This window comes from Sphaerodactylus townsendi, linkage group LG02 (genome assembly GCF_021028975.2).
Source record: "Sphaerodactylus townsendi isolate TG3544 linkage group LG02, MPM_Stown_v2.3, whole genome shotgun sequence".
NCBI classification, from domain to species: Eukaryota; Metazoa; Chordata; class Lepidosauria; order Squamata; family Sphaerodactylidae; genus Sphaerodactylus; species Sphaerodactylus townsendi.
Window position 1 is genome coordinate 74,268,484 of NC_059426.1, and position 20,214 is coordinate 74,288,697.

Consider the following 20,214-nt stretch of genomic DNA (forward strand, 5'->3'; position numbering starts at 1 on the left):
GATGTGCACAGCGTATACAGAAAATGTCAGAAAACATAAGCAGCAGTATAACAGAGGCAAATGATCAACTGAAATGCTATCAATCTTAAAGTAATGACCAAAATACCATATAGTAGAAGAACTAGAGAGAAAATCCCTACACTTCCCATTTGTATATAAGAATGGGGCAGATATGTGAGTCAATACATATTACTGCCCCTTGGGGTTGGCAGCTCTGGGTTGGGAAATACCTGGAAATTTGGGAAGTGGAGCCTGGGGATGATGACGTTTAGGGAGGAAGTATAACCTAAGCAGGTTATAATGACATAGATCCCACCCTCCAAAGCAGTCATTTTCTCCATTGTATCTGATAATGGTCCCCTGGAGATCTCCAGCTGCTACCAGGATGTTGGCAACCCTACTGTCCCACATTGCATGTAGTTTGGCCCCGAAACAGCACATCCATGGTGCAATCCTAATCCCAGTTACACTTAGTCCATTGACGACAATGTGCTTGTATGAGTATAAATCTGCTTAGGACTGTACTGCCACTCCTCCAAATAATATCTATGCATCTGTGAGTAATTGTGATTAGGAAGATTGTCTGAATGGCCCTTCCACATCCTGCTAACATCTAGCAATGTGTTTACAAACTAGATACTAGGTACTTTACACAAAACAATAACACTTAGAATTTGTATAGCACTTTATAGTATTTGAAGTAACTCACATTATTTCAGTACTGGTAGGCCAGTCAATATTATTATTCCTATACTGTAGATATCAGAGGATAGGCTGAGACTGTCTTTAGTGAGTTTGTGGCATAGATGAAATTTAAATCAAGGATGTCCTGGCTCATACTGAAAGAGTGTTACACCCTTGTATATCCACTGAAGTCAGTGGAGTTAGAAGGGCATAATTCGGCTAAGGATTTCAGTTCATGCCACTGTGTTACTGTAGCTCTCAATACAAGTTCAGCTGTTCATGTTTATTCAGTTAAGTTCAGGGAAACAGCAGAAGTTTGAAAAGTGAATATGCATACTGATGAATACTTTTAAGTAAAAAGATATACTCATCATGACTCAGAAGTCCTTCACTGTATTGTCTAGGTCAACATGTGAGGAAAAAACCAAGGAATTAATTTGCATGCATCTCCTTCAATATCCAAACAATGCAAGAAATTCGACTAATTGTTAATATGTAGAAGATAATGGATTGACAACCACTTTTAATGGAGTCTTCCACTATACAAAGATACGATTGAGTTGGCTGGATGCAGGAAAAATTAACAGAAGTCTACTGACACTTTGAAGATTAACAAGACATTATGTATAAATTTCCATGGACAAGAATGCACTGTGTGAGATGGCAGGCAGTGTATTCTCACTAGGCAGACATTTAAGCATCAGGCAATGCAAAAAAGTAAATAGCAGGGTCATAAATTATTACATTTGTATTGTATGTAATTAGAAGACACCCTGTACTACTTCAGTTTCATAGTCCTTTGATCCTATTGTTTATTTTTTCCCTGTGACCTCATACAGGGTTTTTTTGTGGTGGTGTTCACAGATTCCATTACCTTTTTTAGGGCTCTCCCAAGCCCTGAACATCCTGTGGCAGCCTGCCCCACTCAGCCAGAGCTGAGTGGACCCTCAGGAGCTGCCCAATGGGGATCTGCAGAGGGAGGGGGGAATTGGTAGAAATTAGTGAAACCTTATTTGTGAATGCTAGCACTGACCTCATATTTAAATGTCTGCCTATTGAGAACCCAGTACATTGCATCTGATGGAGTAAGTTCTCGTCCAGCAAAGCTTATGCTGGAATAAAATCTTGTTCATTGTTAAGGTCCATTAGACTCCTATTGAAGGATAGCGTGGAGGAGATGAAACCCAAATATGTTCAGGGCCAAACATAAGGAGCCAAGGGGAGGCAGCTGCCCCAAGCTGCAGGCAGAGGAGGTGGAGGACAGAAGCCCCTTTGCCATTCTCATCACCCACTGACCCAAGATCCTCCTGATCTCACATGCACACAAACGTGGCTCACTCCCTTTCCTCTGGTACCACAAGGTGACAGGAGATGTGTTGCGCCACATTTCTCCTCATCTGCTCTGACCATAATTGCAGGCAAAGCTTCCTCACCCTATCTTCCTGCTCCTCCTTTGTCTCTGCCTCTGCCTGAAGCCAGATTCACATGAAGATAGAGATATTGCTTCATGAGCTATTGTGTGGCCAGATCAGCCTCTCAAGGTAAGGGGCTATTTTTTGAGAGAGGCTGAATTGGAAGAAAGCCTTGTTTGCAACTGCATTAACTTGTTTCTCCAGCAATAGCGTTGGGTCTCGTATAAACCCAAGGCCCTTAAGTGAGTCTTCAATGGTCAGATGAACCAAACTGAAAGTGTGGAGCATGATATCCTTCATAATGTCTCCCACTCTTCCAACCAGCGTTATTTCCATCTTTCCAGGATTTGTTACAATTTCACTCGAGCCATTTAACCACAGCAGCTATACAATGGTTTAGAAATAGATAAGAATATAAAGAGAGCTCAGTATCATCAGCATATAAATGACAGCCAACCCCCCCCCCGCCCCCCCATATTTGGAATTATTTGAAATTATTATTTGGAATTATTTGGAATTATTATCTGCATTAACAATTCATAGAAGTCAACACAGTTTATTCTACCATTTAAAAGCATTGTTGATTATGAATGTATATTGTATGTTGATTATAATCGTGTGTGTATACTTTTAGAATCATAGAATCATAGAGTTGGAAGAGACCATAAGGGCCATCATGTCCAACCCCCTGCCATGCAGGAACAGACAACCCCTGACATATGATCATCCAGCCTCTGTTTAAAAACCTTCAAAGGAGGAGACTCTACCACTCTCCGAGGCAGTGAATCCTCTGGACAAGTTCCAGCTTGCCAACATCATTCTTGAATTGTGGTGCCCAGAACTGAACACAATATTCCAGGTTAGGTCTGACCAATGCAGAGTAGAGTGGTACAATTACGTCCCTTGATCTAGACACTATACTCCTATTGATGCATCCCAGAATTGCATGGGCTTTCTTGGCTGCCTCATCACACTGCTGATTTATGTTCAGTTGTGGTCTACTAAGACTACCAGATCCCTTTCGCATATAGTGTTGTCAACCCAGGTGTCACCCATCCCGTATCTGTCCATTTCATTTTTTTCTGCCTAAGTGTAATATCTTACATTTATCTCTGTTGAGATTCATTCATTTTGTTAGATTTGGCCCAGCTCTCTAATCTGTCCAGATCATTTTGAATCCTGTCCCTGTCCTCCAGAGTGTTAGGTACCCCTCCTAATTTGGCATCATCTGCAAATTTGATTAAACTGTCCTCTCTTTCATCATTCAAGTAATTGATAAAAATATTGAATAGCACTGGGCCCAGGACAGAACCCTGTGGCACTCCACTACTCACTTCTCTCCAGGATGAAAATGTGCCATTGATGAGCACTCTTTGTGTTCTGCCAGTTAACCAATTACAGTTGCATTGTCTAGTCCACGTCTTTCCAGCTTACTTGAAAGAATATCATGGGGCACCTTGTCAAAGGCCTTACTAAAATCAAGGTATGCTAGTTCATCAGGCAGGCCCTGGAGATTTGAATTCATTTAAAGTATTCAGGTATTCCTGTTCCAGCTCTTCATTTATTCTGTGCTGAATTTCCCCTACTGTATCTTCTGATCCATTTCCCCAGCTGAGCACTGTTTTCCTTTTGAGAAAAAACAAGGCAAAGAAGGTGTTGAGTAGTTCTTTTCTCTGTCCCCTGTTAGAATTTCACCATTTTCTCCATGCAGTGACCCTATCATATCCTTTTTCTTCCTTTTGCTACGGACATAACAAAAAAAAAGCCCTTTTTATAGTTTTTAACATCTTTCGCAAAGTCTGAGCTCATTGCGAGCTTTAGCTTTTCTGATTTTCTCCCTTCATGTCTTGGCTATTTGTCCTCTTTAGTAATCTCTCCCCTTTTCCACTTCCTGTACATGTCCATTTTATATCTTAGCTCACTTGAGAGTTCTTTAGACATCCATCCTAGTTTCTTTAGATACCTCCCATTTTTTCTCCTCATTGGAACTGTATGAAATTGTGCCTTCAAGATCTCACTTTTAAGAAACTATCATCCATCTTGTACTCCTTTCTCTTTTAGTATTCTTAACCATTGGATCACACCCAGTAGTTTCTTAAGTTTACTGAAATTAGCTTTCTTAAAATCTAGAACGTGTGTCTGACTAGACTTGGCATCCCTTTCCATTGTATAACGAACTCCAGGAGAACATGGTCGCTCCCACCTAAGGACCCTACCACTTCCACCCCACTAATCAGGTTATCATTGTTGGTTAGGAGCAAATCTAAAGTAGCCTATCGCCTTGTTGCCTTCTCCACATTCCAGACCATGAAGTTGTCTGCAAGACAAGTGAGGAAATTGTTGGACTTGATAGTATTGGCAGAGTTTGACTCCCAGCAAATATCTAGATAATTGAAATCTTCCATTACTACTATTTCTCTTCTTTGTGAAAGTTTGGCCATCTGCTTCAGGAAGGCATCATCCAACTCTTCAGTCTGGCTTGGGAGTCTGTAATAGACCCCCACAATGAGATCACTGTTGTTTTTCTCCCCCTTAATTTTTACCCAGATGCTCTTAACCTGATTCCCAGGATTTAAGTCATGGACCTGCTCACAGGTATAACCATATAGTGCTACTTCTCTGCCTTTCCTAGTTGATCTATTTCTCTGGAATAAGTTGCACCCCTCAATTATTACATTCCAGTCATGAGATTCTTCCCAGCAGGTTTCAGTGATGCCTATTATATCATATTAATTATGCTGTGTTAAGAGTTCCAGTCCATCCTGTTCATTACCTATGCTTTGTGCATTAGTGTAGAAACATCTAAGGCTTTGGTTCATGCCCCATGGGTACTTATTTAAGGTTTTATCCCCCTCACTGCTGGGTTTTTGAACTATTCACTCAGTTCTCTTTATAACCTTTAGCCCCATGGTGGCCATGCTGGTAGGGGCTGATGGGAATTGTAGTCCATGAACATCTGGAGTGCCAAGGTTCACCACCACTGCTTTAGCCTATCCTCTCTGTGCATCAGCTTCCTTCTGAGAGCCTCAAAATCCTTTCTGATGTCCCAAAAGCTATGTCTAGCAGTGTCGTTTGTTCTGACATGGATTAAAAGGAAGGGATAATGGTCAGTGGGCTTGACAAGTCTTCTCAGCCTCTCTGTGACATCACAAATTTTTGCCCCAGGGAGACAGCACACCTCTCATACATCTTGTCAGGCCTGCAAATTGCTGCTTCTGTCCCCCTTAGCAGGGAGTCCCCTATCACCACCACAGATCTCCTCCGGGGGTTTGCAGGTAACATTTCATGGGTTGAACCTTCTGTCTTTTTGTGCATTCTCTGAGAGCTGAGTCCATTCCTCCTGTGCCTGTTCCTTGTCCTCACTGAAAAGGGAGAGAACCTCAAAATGATTCTGTTGTTTCAAATTTACAGAATGCTCCCTGATCCTTCTGCTTCTATGGCTTACATTTCTCCAATTGCCTACCTCCTCTGTTTGAAAACTGCCATCCTCCTCAGAGATGTCCCCGGTGTGTTCTCCATCCAGAACCATCTGCTCCATTCTGTCCAGGAAAGTCTCATTCTTCTTAATGTGCTGAAGTGTAGATACTTGTGTTTCAAGCTGCTGTACCTTCTCTTCTAACAAAATAACCAATTTGCACTTGCTGCAGGTGCAGTTACCCATATCCTCCGGCAGAAAAACAAACATTCCATGGCTGTTGCAGGTGACAGCAGCAACTCCTTGATGATCCATATTTAAGTGCCCTAAATTCTGCATAACAGATCTCTGGGCCCCCCTTTTAAAAGTCCCCCTCTACACTTGACCACCAAAAATCCAAGTTATCCTTGCTTCTTTATAGACCAGCCCTGTTCACTGAGCTCCAGACCATGCTGAAGGATTGAAAACTTTTGCCCCAGTCACTACCTTATGTTTTGCTATCTCCCCGAAGATGGGTCCTTATTGGTACAGTCTGTGCTGCTGCTTCTGAGCAAGTCAAAGAACAAGTGATTTTATATATCATTTCTCTTTCTTATGACTATTTTAAACAAAATAAGAATTCTGATAAGCAATGTGATAGGCTGGAGTCAGTGGCATTCAGAAGAGCTAAAACAAGATTTTTTTTTCCTTTTAGGGAGGTTTAAGATAAATTGCTTCAGTTGTCCTGTCTTCCTCCACTTCCTCCCATTGCCCTGTTAAATCTATTTTAAAGAAGAGCAATAGGTCTTAGTTTCTAAACTGCAGAGGTTATATTTGTCCTCTTCTTAGTTAATGAAGCCATTTTATCATCACTATTGCCATGAATAATAAATGGATGGGGCAAGAATCCTTTTGACTAAGTGGACATCAACTATAACCCTTGTAACCTGGAAATAAAACCACATGATTGGAATCATAAAGAAGACAGACTTGTTAATACAGTGTAGGACAAAAATAAACAATGGCTGAATGTGTCTATTTCTGCTGTCTAAAATACAGACACAACAGGAGAGAAATTTTCTACTGCATTTCTACAGTTACTAGCTAATTCTTAAAAAGTACAATTTCTTTCCTTTCTTTGGTGCCAACTGGAAATAAAACCGGTATCATTCCCTCGGGACAGCGAGCACGGTCCCCCTGTCTACCGGCAAATTACATCTGGGATTAGAGCTAATTTGCTATCAAATCACATGGGTCGTGGGCTATACCGCCACCATCTCAGGGTTTCTTCAAGTTTACGCTGGAAGTCAGCTGGCCTTCACCTTCGAAAGATCAGCGCCAGCCAATGGAAGGGCACAATTTTGTCCGGGGACGGCAGGGATTGGCGGAGGAGCTCTGCTGATTACTGTGGAAACCTCATCTGTGATTCATGGAGTGGGATGCTAAAAGCGGAAAGGAGGGAGCAAGAGAGCCGGAGGCCCCCGGGGCTGGCGTAGGGATTATATGAGAGGGAAAAGTCCGTCTATGTAGCGGCAGCGGAGCCGGGGCATTGCACAAGCTCTGGCAGATCACGGAAAGGAAGACAAAGAGAGCGCGTGGTTGCGCGCGCCTCTGATGAATTAAGCCGGCAGGAGACGCGCTCTCCTTGCAGGATCCAGAGAAAGCCCGACGCGCGAGCCGATCCGACGAGACGGACAAAGAAACACGGATCGCTCATGGGGAAAGGCGGGGAGCAAGGCGAGGAGAGCAGCGAGCGGGAGACGCAAATGCCGTCTTACACTTGGGAAGAGATCCAGAAGCACAACCTGCGCACAGACAAGTGGCTGGTGATCGAGCGGAAGGTGTACAACATCACCCAGTGGGTCAAGCGGCACCCGGGGGGACTGCGGGTGATCAGCCACTATGCCGGCGAAGACGCCACGGTAAGGGACGCGAATGGCTGCCGTCCTCGCCAGGGAGCTGTGGGGCGCCGGTTATTTCGATCACCTGCTTTTGCTAAGAAGGGGTGGGGGAGGCGCCTCAGGGCCAGGCGATGCACTGCTCTTCTGGTGGAACTGAGCCACGAGGCCGGGGGAATTGCATTGAATTGTGCGGTGCAGGGAACGCCTCTCTTTGGCTTTTGTTCTGTTTTTTTTTTTTAAATATTGGTTATGTTCTGCAAGGAGAGGCTAGATTAGGTGGTCCAAGGAGGGAGAAAAATAAGATGCAAAGAGGGGGAAGCTGTGACAGTAAGCAGCTGCACCTCCCCCCCCCTTCTTTGAAGCGCCGATTTTGATACGGAAAAGGAGATCGAATTTTCTTTTCGTCCGAGCAGCTGCTGCTTCTGCAGCGAATGGTTATTACTGCCTTAGCACACACATGGAGCTACTGTTTCAGTTATAACAAAAGAGGGGAAAAATCGCAGCCGAAAGGAGCAAATTTGCTGTTGCTCTGTAAAATTAGCGTCTGCGGTTTTCAAACCCACAGCCTCCAGGTGAGCAGCCAAAGTGCATATTAAGTGGCCCTGGAAGGCACGGTTCTACCCAACCAAGCGTGGGGAATCTCTTGTCTAGAATCTTTACAGAGGGAAAGCACAACCTCCAGCTCCAAATATAGTGGGATATGGTGGCCGATGTGGCGCCAAAAGTGTTCTGTGGTGACGGGAATGCCTTCTACCTGTGGTGACCGGAATGCCTTCTACTTCTACTCAGAAGTACGCCCTACTTGTTATTGCCTCTGGGTTGCAGCTTAGCCTTGAAAAACAGGCTTAAACCCTGGTACAGATCAATCCTTGACTGCCCTTCACTGCTTTACATGTTCTAAAAACCTTGATGCCCACAATAAGAGTCTAGGACCAAGGACAGATTTGTGTTTTGTTTCAGAGTCCACAGCTTTGTAATACCTACAGTGTTCTCTGCCTTGTACATGCATATAGATGCTCCTACACTTGTCAGATAGGTTACCAGTTATTTTTGGACACAAATCTGTGAATACACAAACCAAAAGCAGGTGCAGACAAAGATAAGAGTGAATTCACCCTGAGGCTTGGCTCCTTTTAAAGCCTTCCAGCAGCTTCTCCACTGTGTGCCACAGGGAGAAGGAATCAATAAGATCTGCTTTGTCAAACTGCCTGTTGACTCTGGGGTTACTTATGGCCATTATCCTTGAAGTGCTACACTCTGTACAGTTCACATGGGGGATGTCTTCTCAGATCTGTCAGGAATAAGAAGAACATAAGAACATAAGAACAAGCCAGCTGGATCAGACCAGAGTCCATCTAGTCCAGCTCTCTGCTACTCGCAGTGGCCCACCACTGGAGTTACATCTTAGTTGAAGGGAGCAAGTTACAGGCGTTCTTTTTGGAAAAAAACTCATGCTGATGCTTTATTGATACTAGCCCAGATCTCCCACCAATGTACATCTGCAGATTTAAACAGCTATTTTGTATTCACATTTGAACATGAAGTGATTCTGTTTGTCTTTGTTCTGATGTCACTGTCAGGGTTGCTAAAGCAACATTTAAAAAAACTGGAGGAGTAACACTGAGATGCGGCATCCTGTGAGACAGTTGTGCTTTAAAAATAAATGACATTTGTTATTAGGAAGTAAAATGGATCATGGATTAGGGTAAGAAGGAGCGACATTTGAAAACATAAGATGTCTGTAAAATAAGGAACATCTGCTAACTTATACTCTCTGTGTGAAATAGTAAAATAAATTGATCCCCTTCTTTGGTACTCTGTAAAGACAGGGGTAAACTATAAAGCTATATTGATTATAAATTAGTTCTACTTCACTCAGTATTTCTCCCCTCCTGATACTACCCTGGTTCACAGACGTCTGCTACTCAAGAAAAAGGTGAGGTAAAGAAAGGATGGAAGAAGAGAATCAACTTCCAAAAAGGATAAGAGAACTCTTGGCAGCAATATGAAGGAATGGGGCAAGATGCCCAGTGAGTTGGGATGAAGAGGGTGAACAGTTGCTTGCTCGCAGCAAGGAGTACCTTTTGTTCAGTCATATGGGGCACAGCCAGTGGTCACACATGTGAAGAATAGCCTTGCATTCTCAAGGCTTGATTTTTTAGTAGTGGAAATAAGATATATGCCTGAAACTACAGCAGGGAGTGGTTAGTACTTGAATGGGATATTAGCAAGGAATATCATGGTCGCTATGCAGAGAAAGGCAATGGCAAACCACTACTATTGGTCTGTTTCCTTGTAAGTCCCATAAGGGGTCACCATAAGTTGGCTGCAACCTGACTACACTTTACACATAGGCTGATTATGCACAAGGTGTTTGCTGCACGATGGAGGCAAATTTCCACCACAGCAAGATTTTTTTGTATGGACATATTTTCTCTAGCCCCACTTCCACTTTCCACTCTCTTCGTGGCAAGCAAATCCACTTATATCACAATTTAAATTTTGCTTCATTGCCAGAGTAGGACATATTTGCCACTGCCCACAGTCCGCCCGCCTAGTCTTACCCCTCCCACTCCCATGCACTGCTTTGAACAGTTCACCTTCCTCCCTATTGCTGACTACTTTCTGCTTCTTGTCTTGCCCTATCATTTTTATTGCCCATGGCCTCCCCGCTCCTGCAAGTCATTAGATCATTAGATTAAAAAACTAAGCATATTGATAGATCAATAAATCGATACTATCACTAAAACATATAAAAATAATAAGACTAGTCAATCTGTCCAAACGCTCGATTTGCCCCTGCATTTGATTAACAAACTGGGACGTCTTCAGTGTCATAGTTTTATGTACAAACAATCAGTGATTCCAGACCACACCACAAAAGGCTCATCAGCCTTTTTATATCTTTATTAATTTTCTCAAATATTATTTAACAAAATAGGAAATATAGAACAGAAAAGAAAAATAGTACAGTTACCCATGAACTATAAATATTGACTCTTAACACTTTGGATCTCAAAGTTACAAAACTAATATTATTCAGAGAGAACATGATATAGATTTGAAGTTCATTACCATCTAATCATTAGTTCTAAAACATCACTAATAAACAATTTCTTGTATCTTAATCATTAACGAATTGGTATTATTATTATTATTATTATTACATGATCAATTCAGCCACAAATAAGAAATACGGTTCCCATTTCTCATCAAATTCTTGTTTTGACTGTTTATGGTGTTTGTTAATTTAACCATTGCAGCATATTCTCAAACTTTAACTTCCCAATATACTGTGTTAAGATCTTTTTGAATTTTCCAGTGGGATGCAACTATTACTCTTCCAGCTGTTAGTAAGTGTCAACATAGTTCATTAAGGTTCTTTGAAAGATTTTCCAGCAAAATGCCCAGTAAAATTGTTTTGGCAGTAAAAGAAAAAAAATTTAATTATTTTTTGCATTTTCATATGTACTTCCATCCAGCACTTCCTGATTTTTTGCAAGTCTACTGCATATCGAAGAAAGACATCTCCAGCAGAGACCATCACTTTGTTTAATCATCCTCTTGATTATTTCAGGAGTTAAATACCATCTGTAGAACAATTTAATTTTATACCAATTCTCTTTTAACATTTGGCATGCAGTAAGTTTAATATTTATGGACCATAATGTTTCCCATTGTTGAAAGGTTATCTCTTCTTTTAGGTTTTGCATCCATTTCACCATGCATACCTTTACCTGTTCCATTTCTGTTTTGAATTTCAGCAGAATCTTATATATTCTTCCCATCAAATGTTGTTTCTGTGAGGTAATCTCTTTTCAAAATTTGACAGGATTTCGCCCTGTTATTTTAATTTTCTTCTAAGTCTGAATGTCAACTGAAAATGTCAGCCATTGTATTCTCTTGCCCTTCTCCTTTATCTTTTGCCATAATTTAATTTTCCGTTGCTTATTGATCATTTCCTTATAGAGCATTTTATCATCCTTCTTCTGTGTTTCTGTATCATAGAAATCTATGGGAGATTTTAGAAGTGAAGTAGGAGGGCTAAGTCATAAATAAACTTTTTTCTAGATTTCAAAAAGTTCTTTTATTACATAAGAGAAGAGGCGTAGCTCCAAGGGAATGGGGGCATGACGCACTGGGGGCGTGCCCCTGTGGGGGTGTGGTGAGGGCATTCTGGGGGTGTGGCAAGGGCTTTCCCCCCTTGCTACACCTCTGCATAAGAGTCTTTTCTAATCTGTTTTTTTATCAGCTTTTCCCCACCATAGGTAACTATGTTAAATCTGCAGGTGTTAAATCTGCAGTTTCTAATTTTATAAGTCTCTGAAACAGATTTAATAACCAATCAGAAATCCACATACCGGTAAGTCCTGCTGCTTGGTGGTAGAATTTGATGTTGGGTACAGCTAAGCCTCCTCTTCTTTTTTCATTTTGTAGAACTTTAAAATTTATTCTTGGTGTTTTGTTGCTTCAGATAAATTTATTAATATGTGTTTACCATGCATTCAAAGTCTTTTCTTGTATATATGTGGTCAACATTTGAAGCAGGAAATTTAGCTTGGGCAAAACATTCATTTTAATACTAGCAATTTTTCCTAACCAGGATAGTTGGAGTTTGGACCATCTTTGGAGATTTTCCTGTATTTTTTTCCAGATTGTTCTATAATTATCTTTAAATAAGTTATCGATTTGTCCGTTCATACTGATCCATAAATACTTAATTTTGTGGAAAAGCCCATCAGTCTTGATACATGGGTTACAGACAACTGGAAACCTGGGGAGCTTAGCAAACAGTAGTTTATGTTGTCCTTTTGCTGTTTTGCAGTTTGCATGCCGCCATTGATCTGTTGATAAGATTAAATATAAAAATCAAAGATTATATGAAAAATTAAAGCACGCACGTACAATAGAGAACACATGAAACATGCCCCCTCCCCAATGCAAGCAAAAAGCCAACTGATGGGTAATGCCTGCCCTGCTGCAAACAGGGCAGTGAGTAATAATGCCGAACATGCCTCAAAACAAAGACTCTCAGCCAGTTCTCTTTGAAGTTACAGGAGCCTCTCCATGCAAAATCGACCATACACACACATGCAACTGCTAACTGTAACCAGGCCTGTTTTAATTTTCTAGCTGTACAAATCCAAATTATCACAATATTGTCTTTTTTTTGCCATCAACTCACAGCTGACTTGTAGGTTTTTCAAGGCAAGAGATGTTCAGAGGTGATTTGCCATTGCCTCTACACCATGACCCTGATATTCCTTGGAGGTCTCCCATCCAAATACTAGCCATGGGTCAGGCCTGAGAGTATGTGCTGTCCAAAGGTCACCCAGCAAGCTTCCATGGTGTGAGTGGGGATTTGAACCTGGGTTTCCCAGTTCCTAGACACTTCAACCACGGCACCACACTGACTCTCTATATTGTCATTTTAGAGATACTGATGACTTTCTTTTGGCTTGGTACAACAGACTACTATGACAATATGAGAGGCAACCACAAGAGAAGCTTTCCATAGTTGCCTGCTACCACCAGTCTTTCCCTTTAAGAGGGCTCTTAAAGAGAGGGGGTTTCATTCTTTTCATTCCCTTGCCCTTCTTCTGGCTCTATCTTTGAAGGGCCAACCTGCCACTACAGGAATCTCTATAGTTCATACATTTACCACCCTGAGGCCCACTGGAGCTTCAAGGATGACTCTTTTCTGATCTGCACTACTTGTGGCAAAACAGGCTCAACAGGCAGTCAATCTGTCATGGGAGACGCAGCATTTAACCAACTTGCCTAGTTTTACACCTTTATCAGGAATACCTCTCCAACCCCTTTCTGCTTCCCCACCAGAATATTGTGAAAAAATGCCTGTCTAGTCTTCTAGAAAATATTTTTTTAAATCTAGAGGTGACTCTATATCCATCAGGCTTTTCCTGGCCACCTATTCAGAATTACTTGGGATGCAGAGGAAACCCTGAGAATCTCACTTTAATAAGAGTTATTTAAATCCAGTGAGGAATCTCCTCATCTTCTCTTTGTACTGGAGTAATGATGGATTTTAATGTGGGTGCAGACAGACCACCACAACACCAATTCAATAGATGGAGGAGGAAATGAACTTGCCATGTATTTGTAGTCATTAATGATGAAAGTGAAAAGCAAACAGTTGAGTAAAAAACTGATTGATCTTCAACAGAATAATAATAAGCAGCCTGCAGTGTTCTGTGTAAATATATGCAACACAGACATGAATGCAAATTTGATTATGATTCCATTAATTCAGATTCTTCAAGAGGTATGTTTTATCTGCAGAACTAATATCAGGCACTTTCAGGAGCTAGTTAGATTCCTGTTGCGGGGGTGGGGGGACTTCTCTTTTTCTTAATTCTTTTTGGAATGTTGATGTCCTAAAGCAGAAGCGTGCCACAAGGACAGTATTGTCAGTCAGTCCCCTGGAATTAACAGCTTGCATAACCACCTTTTAAGGTGATTGTTCACTTGCCCAAAAGTCTTCTCCTAAATCATGTAACTTACAGTCTGAACTCAGGTTCTTTATTGAAGCAACTAAGCCATTGCTTAATCACAGATCAAATTAAATTCTTACAATCCTATTTCAACTCTGTTTTTCAGTTGGTATAAATCATTACTGATATTAAGTGGGAAAGAACATTACTGATTTGTAATACTTGGCATTTATCGAGGGTTTCCAAACCACCTCACATAGAATTATCTTACTGTAATCCTTGTAACAGCTAGGCAAGTAGAGGCAACAGGGAAAGAGAGCAGCTTGCCTAAGGGAGTTCATTGCAAAGGCAAGAATCAAACTGGAAGCACAGCACATTATTTTTGCCAGTATGCTACACCAGCTCACATGGAAGTAGAGTAGAGAATCAGAGAAGGAGGTGAATGTGAAAAATTTCAGAGCAAGTGCATTTTCATTGGGGAAGAATTGATAACTATGATCAGGGGCATAGCCAGGTTCTGAAGTTAGGGGGAGCGAGCACATAAAAGTGCCATGATTTCGGTGTCACATAGTTAAACAGATGTAACATTTTTTTTTTGTTCAACCTTAAATTCAGGAACTTTTATTCATTTAATGTTTAACACTATGAATTTAAAATAATTTATCTACAGAAGTCTAGCTGACCGCATACAAAGTACCCCATATATACTCGTGTATAAGTCGACCCGCATATAAGTCGAGGCACCTAATTTTACCACAAAAAACTGGGAAAACTTATTGACTCGCATATAAGTCGAGGGTGGGAAATGCAGCAGCTACTGTTAAATTTCAAACATAAAAATAGATACCAATAAAATTACATTAATTGAGGCATCAGTGGGTTAAATGTTTTTGAATATTTATTTCAAAGAAAAACAGTAAACTAGCTCTGTAAGCCCTGATTCTCCCTTTAAATCCACTCAGAAAGGGGAGTGATTTAAAGGGAGAATCTGAGGAAAATATGAGGGTGCCTGTCAGGGAAGGAATGTTTATGTTAGCAGTACCAATATTTCAGAGTATCTTTAGGAGACCCTCCTGATGTTACCACCCAGGTTTGGTGAAGTTTGGTTCAGGGGGTCCAAAGTTATGGACCCTCAAAAGGGTAGCCCCATCTACTGTTAGCTTCCATTGGAAACAATGGGGGATGGGAGCACCCACTTTGGGGATCCATAACTTTGGACCCCCTGAACCAAACATCACCAAACCTGGCTGGTATCAGTATGAGATTATCCTGATGATACTACCAAGGTTTAGTAAAGTTTGGTTCAAGGGGTCCAAAGTTATGGACTCTCAAAATGTAGCCCCGTCTATTATTAGCTCCCATTGGAAACAATGGGGGATGGGGTACCCCCTTTGGGGGTCCATAACTTTGGACCCCCTGAACCAAACTTCACCAAACCTGGCTGGTATCATCAGGAGGGTCACCTGATGATACGCTGAGATTTTGGTGCCACTAGCCTAAAAACTGTGCCCCCTGGCGACCGACAAAGTAAAAACCCTAAAATATTTTTAAAACTACACCTCCCTCGCGTATAAGTCAAGGGGGGCTTTTTCAGCACAAAAATGTGCTGAAAAATTCGACTTATATGTGAGTATATACAGTAATGGTACAAAGTTTAAAATAAATATAGAATATATAATTTACCCTACAACCCTTAACAATTGACTGGTGTCACACCAGTATCTCATGGTAAAGAAGATTATGAAAATAAATTAATAGAATATAATTTCCTCATAAGTATAGGTTCCTGTCATACCCAAACTAAAAGAATAGCCTCATACTCTCCCAAAAGGTGAGTGATTGGGCAATAACTTGTTTGAAATCTGTAATAAAGTTTATTCTGCATTAAAATTGAAATCAATGTAGTTGATTTTTTGCTGATTTGCACTCTTAATTCCTGATAGAGTCCCAATGACCACAAACAGCAGAGGAGGTTTCTTGGCTTCTTTCTCCCAGCTTCCACAAATCACAGGCTGGGATGTTCGGCAAACATATGTCATGACTTCCTCCATTTTGCCAGCTGTAGCTCCTCATACTGGTGGATGCTCTGGAAGCTCCCCATATGGGGAGTGGTTTGGCATATGACTCAAGGGAATAATTTTTTAAAAAATGAGATTTCAGAGATTCCTGTTCAAGAATGAAAATTTCCATGTGAGCTTTTGAATCCTAGACATGATTAATGTGGGTCTGAATCGCATATGTATAACCACAAAAACATTTAGACTGAGTTGCCATCAACAAGGTGATGAGTATCTGAAACTTATATTTGAAAGCATAAAGTTTTATATAATGCTTAGCTACAGTTGGTGACTAGAACCAGTAGGCAAGCCCACTGACATTGAATCTAGTCATGAAAGAGATAATAATAGTTGGCAACACTTATGACCTGAAGGGAATACATCCTCGGTCACTAATAAAGTTTAGTCTCCCCTGGGCACACAACTGACAACTCAGGGATGCCCCTGGATATTTGCACTGGTAACAGTGACTAGGAGCACTTTCCACCAGCTCCTTCTGGGGAGAAGGTTGGAAGCCTGGCAGCAGGTTTGGACCAGCCATCTGTCATTTATGTCTTCACAATGTCAAGACTGAGCAACTGTTGTTTTTACTAGATGTTAAGCTCACTTTGCAGGGATCATTCATTTCTTGGATGCATCTGGTACAGAGGCATACCAACCTAGGGACATGAGGATACCCATGTCACCGGGCGCATGCCTTTCAGTCACATGGGGGGTGCTGGAGGGCCACCCATGTGACCAAAGATGTGCGCCTGCAACTGGCGGCCCACCCCCCTCCCAGCCTCCCTGCAGTCTGGCTTCTGCAGGAGCCAGCCTCTAGGGATGCATGGGGGAGCTATGCCCCACCTCAAGCCCCTCCCCCAGGCTCTGGGGAGAGCAGCAACTGGGCTGCAGGGAACCCATTGGGGGGTCGGGTCTTGGGGGAGGCTTGGGAGCAGGGCCCTACCCCTAATGTCCACCCCCTGTTCTCAGTGCTTTTAAAAGCATGGAGTCCCAGCAACTGCTCTCCCCCGGCTATGGGAAAGGAAGTTAAAAGCAAAGAAACTGAGATGGGCAGGGTGGTGTCAAAGAACAGAGTGGGAGTAAGAACAGGAGAAAGTGGGAGGGGAAAACAGAAGAGAGAGTGAATAAAAGGGGCAGAAAAGGGGGTGGAAAGTGTGCCTTGCTGTGGCCCAGCACTTGGGGCACGAGGTGCAACTGTCTTTCATAGGACTTCTCTAGCAGGGTGTACTGCCATTGGCAGGGTCAGGCTGGGCCAACAGAGGTGGCCACACATTGCCAGGCAGGCCAGCAGCAGCAAAAGCAGCAGTTCACTTTTCAGCAGTGGCCCTGCCCCAAGCTGCCCTGGTGCACATTCTCAGCACCTGCCAGAGGCCCAGCAGACAAGTGTGAACTCAAGTGGCAAGCTTAGCAGCACGTGTGGGCTAGCCAGAGTCTTGGTTGGAAGACCCCAGGGCTTGGGCTTAAAGGCGCCGCTTTTGAAAAATCTGCTCAAGGGGAGCCGTGGCCTATTGCCTATGCCAATGATTGTGATGTTCTGTTTCTTCATTCTAGGATGCTTTCCAAGCTTTTCACCCTGAGCTCAGCTTTGTGCGGAAATTTCTTAAACCTTTGTTAATCGGAGAGCTCGCCTCAGGAGAACCCAGTCAAGACAGAGACAAGAATGTGAGTAGCGGCTTCTTTTCTTGTGAATTACATATTAGATGACTTCTACATTCTTGTATGTTACCCAAGTGTGCCTCCTATCTGTAGATTCCTAAATGCGCAGAAAGGATGCACTCTTGCTCCAGACAAATACTTCTTCAAATTTGGCTGGAAGGCCATGGGAAAAATTAACAAGTGTGTGTGAGAGAGACCAGAGGAACTGAGAAAGAGAAGTTGGGGACAGTGTGCATGTGTTTGGGGGAAGGGAGAGGAATGGAGGAGAGAGAAATTTAGGATACTGTGTCTGTATGTAGGTTTCTGTCATATACACACACACAATCAATACATATACTGGGCATTGCAGGATGAAAAAGTGTGTGTGTGCGCTTCAGGAGGCATTTGGGGATAGAGAAAGAGATAGTGGGGGTTAGAGGGACAGGTAACAAGAAAAGCAAAGGCATTGGGGAGGGAGGAGCAGAGAAAAAGTGAGAAAGGGATGGGGGAGTGGGAGGACGCAAAACTAGAGGGAATACAATGATCACTCCTACAATTTTCTGGTGGGTTATCACATGTCATATTCTAACAGTGAAGTTTGTCAAGTTTTGGATGCTTAATTCTGATGACTGGAGGTGTAAACGAGCAATTCAGATCTTTCTGCAAATTGGAAAAGGGCCCCAGGTTTGCGCTGTATATTCTACAAAACAGTCTGCACAATTATTATCATATTGCCAAAGTCAAGGTTTCTAAGGTCAAGTGGATTCTGCTTTGTTACAGAGAGATAAATAAAATCTCATAATGAAATGTAGAATATGTGGATTTGTTGGAACAACAGTAATTATATTTCTACATAGAAGCCATGCATACTAAAAAAGGATGAATCCTGATATAGCTAGCTAATACCTGTCTTGCATTCCCTCCTTCACCATTAATTGAATTACTGAAACAGAAAACGCTAGGATGCTTATGGGTCAGCAGAAGAGGAAGGGAATTACTGGTACTGGAAATATGACTGAGAATCCCTTTCCTCAGACATATTAGCTGGGCTGACATAGAAGTCTCTGAAAGGAATCCTCCCAGAGTCTTTGGGACAGAAAGGGCTGTGTGCATCTGGAAGGATGTAGTAAGAAGAGATATTGTTCCACATGTAGATTAACCAACTAGAATAAACCTTTCAGAGAATTATTCATGGGTTTCTGTTCCACCTGTAAGGATCCTGTTCCCAACCTGCTGAACATTGGCTGTGTACAAATTTCACTGTATTCTCTTCCCATCCCCCTCACCCCACCACCAGAACCAGACCTAATTTCTTTGCACTGGTAGGAAATAGCAAACGAGTATCAGCTAATTTATTGAGATTACAGAATCAGCCATTTATTCCAGTTTCTGGACTGGGAGCAGATTCATTGCATCTTTCTTTTCCACCCTATGACAACCTGCCACTCAGGACCCCTGAATCCCAGATGTTCAAGGGATCAATTATTCAGAAACTCTGTACTGCTTGGCTGAATTATAAAGGAAGCTCTTTCTGTTCCCAGTTGCTCATGGATGACTGAGCTTATGACAGCTAGCCAGTGCCTAACCATTCACCCGCTGTTACTCTGTGGAGCAGTGTATTTTGCCTCCCAAGGGGAACACTTATCTGAGGAAAGGCTAATGCTTAAGTGGCTTTAATTGACTCCTGTAGCCCTCATGAGACCAATTAGGGAGGGATATAGACAAGCATAAGAGACCTCTGATGAACTGAGACACACACTCCCATATCCTAAGTTAGAAGTGTAACATCTCTTTTGATTTCAGTAGAGCTTCTGTAGGGTATACTAGGAGTCTTTCCAGAAACTTGTCTTATGATGCAGTGTGTAGGGGATCCAGATGCTCCCTCATCCTCAGCTTTGTTCCAGCATGGAATCTGTATTATTTTATCACAGTGAAAATGGAATTGAAAAATAAAACTAGAAATGTGCAAAACTATTCTGATAATTTATATAACCATATAAAAATTATTTTACCTCCCTCAAAAATTCCTAAAGACATTTCACTTGAACTTTATCTCAAATTTCATTGTACATGAGAATTCTATTGCAACTTTGGATTTCTTCGATAATCAAGCTAATGTATGAATTTCAGTTTCCAGTATTTTGCTGAGTGTGGGTGCAACATTTTTGGAGTATCTTTTAGCAGATACTTTTGTTACCATTGATGATAAGTGGTATTGCCCTTCTCTTTCCACCTGCCATATAATGCCATTTTATGAACTATTAAAGGAGTCACTGAGACTGTTATGTCCAACTTTTCTGTGCTTTGTGACAGAAAAATACAGCTGGCTAATACCAGCAATGCCATTTCCCCTTGCTCAGGAATCCCTGGCAAGTTCATGAAACTTTTTTTTTTAATGTAGACCAGGGCTATATGTTCTCCCTGTAGAATACTGCGGCACTTATTTTTCATTTACTTTTGGACTATCCTGATGAATAGTCAATTCCCCTATTGCTCCCATCTCTCCCAGTTCTGTTTAGGGGAACATATATTGCCCTATTAGAATTGTATCAAGGCTGGCACCAGTACATTCTTAAATTCTGTTTCTTGGGAAGAATTTTGTTTAGAGGATCTTCACATATTATGTTTTCAGTGTACCCTTCATACATTTTTCCAAATAAGGCAAGTATAGCAAAC

General features: G+C 41.9%; 1 protein-coding gene across 1 annotated transcript in view; it reads left to right on the forward strand.

The window, feature by feature from the left end:
- Positions 1–6,890: 6,890 nt before the first annotated feature.
- The window catches only part of LOC125427058 (acyl-CoA 6-desaturase-like), a 38,160-nt gene continuing 24,836 nt past the window's right edge, over positions 6,891–20,214 (forward strand). The window contains exons 1-2 of the mRNA XM_048486045.1: positions 6,891–7,412; positions 17,455–17,565. Of these exons, the coding sequence (XP_048342002.1) occupies positions 7,206–7,412; positions 17,455–17,565 (318 nt within the window). The 5' untranslated portion in view covers positions 6,891–7,205. The remainder of the gene's footprint in view (positions 7,413–17,454; positions 17,566–20,214) is intronic.